Raw genomic sequence first — 3,692 nt, 5'->3', positions numbered from 1 at the left:
TACCTACCTACCTACCTAGCAAACTAACTAACTAACTGCCTACCTACCTACCTACCTACCTACCTACCTACATACCTACCTAACTAGCAAACGAACTAACTAACTACCTACCTACCTACCTACCTAGCAAACTAACTAACTAACTAACTAACTAACTAACTAACTAACTAACTAACTAACTAACTAACTAACTAACTAACTAACTGCCTGCCTGCCTACCTACCTACCTACCTACCTACCTAGAGTTAGAAGGTTCTGATCTGGAGTGTAATGAGTGTGTCCTACTGTGTGTGTGTTCCAGAGATGTCAGACTACCTGGATAAAGTGGACCGTCTGAAGTGGCTGGTACTGAGCATGCCTCCTCCCAACCAAGACACCATGAGGTTCATGTTCAGCCATCTCAAACGGTACGAGACACCGCACCTCCAAGGGTTCAAAGCCCCTGTCACAATACCCAGTGTACCCTCAAAAATCTGACACATCTAACCACAATCTAATTCCATTTCACCATCTTTCAATTGTGCTGAATGTCCTTCATATGTACATCTGTTGTTTCAGAATCAGCTTTTACTGTTTGTAGAAAAATAATATGCAGCAGGTAATACGACTGACCACCAGAGGGGGTAGTACCCTCGTTCTAAGCAGTTGTCATCCAGCATGTGAATGAACAGTGTGAAGAAGTCTTAGTGAGCAAGGGCTGTGGGTACCAGGGTTATATTTCAGAGAGGACTATGAGGGTGAAAGAGTGAAGGATTTAGGAGAAGTTAAAGACAATAATAACACTGTTCTGCTTCTGCTACTTTATGTTGCTGTCCCCAGGTCTAAAAGACTGACTGTGTTGTGTTCCTGAGTCTGATGTTTGTGCCAGTTTGTGTCTCCTATGAGTCAGTATGTCTGTCAGTCACTGTGTCTCTGTCTCTGTCTCTCTCTCTCTCTCTCTCTCTCTCTCTCTCTCTCTCTCTCTCTCTCTCTCTCTCTCTCTCTCTCTCTCTCTCTCTCTCTCACTCTCTATCTCTCTAGCTATCTCTCTAGCTATCTCTCTCTCTCTCTCTCTCTGGTTCTCCTTTTTTCATCTGCCGCCTTAAATCAATCCATCTACTTCTCTCCTCTCCTCTCTAAATCTACCTTTCTCTTCTCTTCTCTTCTCTTCTCTTCTCTTCTCTTCTCTTCTCTTCTCTTCTCTTCTCTTCTCTTCTCTTCTCTTCTCTTCTCTTCTCTTCTCTTCTCTTCTCTTCTCTTCTCTTCTCTTCTCTTCTCTTCTCTTCTCTTCTCTTCTCTTCTCTTCTCTTCTCTTCCTCACCTCCTCTCCCCTTCCCTCCTCCCCCTCGCCTCCCCCTCCTCCTCCTCATTACCCCTCTGCCCATCTCCTTTCTCTCTCCTCTGTCCCCTCTCCTCCTCCCCCTCTCCTCCTCCCCCTCTCCTCTCCTCTCCTCCCCCTCTCCTCTCCTCCTCCCCTGGGATCTCTGTGGCTTGTCTGCTGGAAGGAACAGCAACACCACCGCCGCCACCACTGGAACCGCTCTCCTCTCCTCCTCCTCTCCTCTCCTCCTCCTCTCCTCTCCACTCCTCCCCCTCTCCTCTCCTCCGCTCTTTTTCCTCTCCTTTTTTAATGTGGACGTTTTTAGCAATTGCTGGCTGCCTCTGTGGCTCCTCCCCTGGGATCTCTGTGGCTCCTCCCCTGGGATCTCTGTGGCTCGGTGGGAATGGCATTTTTCAAAGAATGCCTCATGCTGTGGCTTTAACCCATTCCTGTGTATGTGTCCAATCACACACACACGCTTGCACACACACACACACACACACACACACACACACACACACACGTACACGCACGCACACACACACACATGGTCCACACACACACCAATGTCCCGTGAATAAGCACCAGTGTAGCCACTCTCCTGCTGCTCTGTGAATCAACAGGAATAATACAAATGAACAAGCAGTCTCTCAACAGTGACCACTGAGATGAAGCCGTGTGTCATTGGTGGTCACTGGAATGACACAGATGGAGTCAGGCTAATCCACTGTAGACCCCGTAACCATAGTGTACCACCAGTAATCTCTCTCTCTTTCTGTCCCTGTCTGTCTCTTTCTCTCTTTCTCTCTCTCCCTCCCCCAGGGTGATGGAACATTCTGACTCTAACCGGATGTCGACCCAGAACATCGGCATAGTGTTCGGTCCCACCCTGATGCGTCCGGAGAGGGACAATGTTAACATGGCCATCAACATGGTCTACCAGAACCAGGCCGTGGAGCTCATCCTCAATGAGTTCGACCGCATCTTCAGACCCAACAACTATACATCCCTCTGACATCCATTCAGCCCAGAACACTGAACCTAGAACCCACCCAGCCCCAAGGGCTCATTCAGCCCAGAACACTGAACCTAGAACCCACCCAGCCCCAAGGACCCAGTCAGCCCAGAACACCGAACACTGAACCTAGAACCCACCCAGCCCCAAGGGCTCATTCAGCCCAGAACACTGAACCTAGAACCCACCAGCCCCAAGGACCCAGTCAGCCCAGAACACTGAACCTAGAACCCACCAGCCCCAAGGACCCAGTCTAGAGCCCATCCAGCCCCCATCCCAATCGGCCTGAACCCAACTCAGTTACCTGAACCATCTTTGGACCTAACCGCTCTGGTACTGTATCCTCCAACACCCAAACCCAAACCCAGCCCAGCCTGAGCCAAACACAGAGACCAGAACCAGAAACACCGTGAAAGGACACCAGCTTTTCCTCATGTTCTCCTTACTTACCCCCCGTAGTAACAACCAGTGGTAAAAACATACTGTAGGTGGGTAAACTGATCGCCGGTCGCAGTGAAAAAAGTAGCGCTCCCTTTACTTTCAATGCACTGTTTGGCTAAATAAAAAAGGTGGGTAAACTGCACTTAGTTGCGTTGACCCTCCACTACACCCCCTGGTATCAACACCACCTTAACTAACCTCATCCTCATCGGCACGGAGAAAGACATGCAAAGACATGGGAGCAGGAGGAAAAGCCAATATGGACGATGTACAGTATGTTTCCTCAGCTCCTGTAGTAGTGTAGTAGCAACTACAGCCTAACTCGCCTCCGCCAAACACAACGGCAACAACAAGCTGTTTAATCTTTGTGCCACCGTCCTATAAACTGTCTGCAATAAAGTTATTTCAAAGTTTTCAAATTTGCTCCTTGTCAGACTTTGTGTCATGACTGGAGAATGAATCCAGACTTTAGTTTGGTTATAATGACAGAGCACCGGAATACTTATATTATGTTACCTCAAATCAAATTGTATTGATCGCGTACATATATTCTGCAGATGTTATCGCAGGTGTACCGAAATGCTTATGTTTCTAGCTCCTTACAGTGCAGCATACCTAACAATACAAAACAATAAACACAAATACAAAAAAAAAAAAAAATTAAGAAATGTCAGAGTCCGGAATATAAATACAATATAAATATATATATTATAAATGATAAATATACTGTATATTGAGTATACAAAACATATTAAGGACACCCCCCCCCCCCCCCCTTTTTCCCTCAGGACAGCCTCGATTCGTCAGGGCATGGACTCTACAAGGTGTCGAAAGCATTCCACAGGGATGCTGGCCCATGTTGACTCCAATGCTTCCCACAGTTGTGTCAAGTTGGCTGGATGTCCTTTGGGTGGTGGACCAATCTTGATACACATG

General features: G+C 47.5%; 1 protein-coding gene across 1 annotated transcript; it reads left to right on the top strand.

Moving 5' to 3' along the window:
• Nucleotides 1–301: 301 nt before the first annotated feature.
• Nucleotides 302–3,172, top strand: LOC311116381 (rho GTPase-activating protein 15-like; the record flags this gene model as incomplete). Its single annotated transcript, XM_084191461.1, has 2 exons — nucleotides 302–407; nucleotides 2,123–3,172. Coding segments are annotated over 2 exons (299 nt in total), but the record flags the coding sequence as incomplete, so codon positions are not given.
• Between the last annotated feature and the right edge of the window lie 520 nt (nucleotides 3,173–3,692).

This window comes from Coregonus lavaretus (assembly GCF_964263955.1).
Source record: "Coregonus lavaretus genome assembly, contig: HAP1_SCAFFOLD_8479, whole genome shotgun sequence".
Taxonomy (NCBI): domain Eukaryota; kingdom Metazoa; phylum Chordata; class Actinopteri; order Salmoniformes; family Salmonidae; genus Coregonus; species Coregonus lavaretus.
The sequence above is the reverse complement of the archived record's forward strand: the minus strand, read 5'-3'. Positions and strand labels throughout refer to the sequence as shown.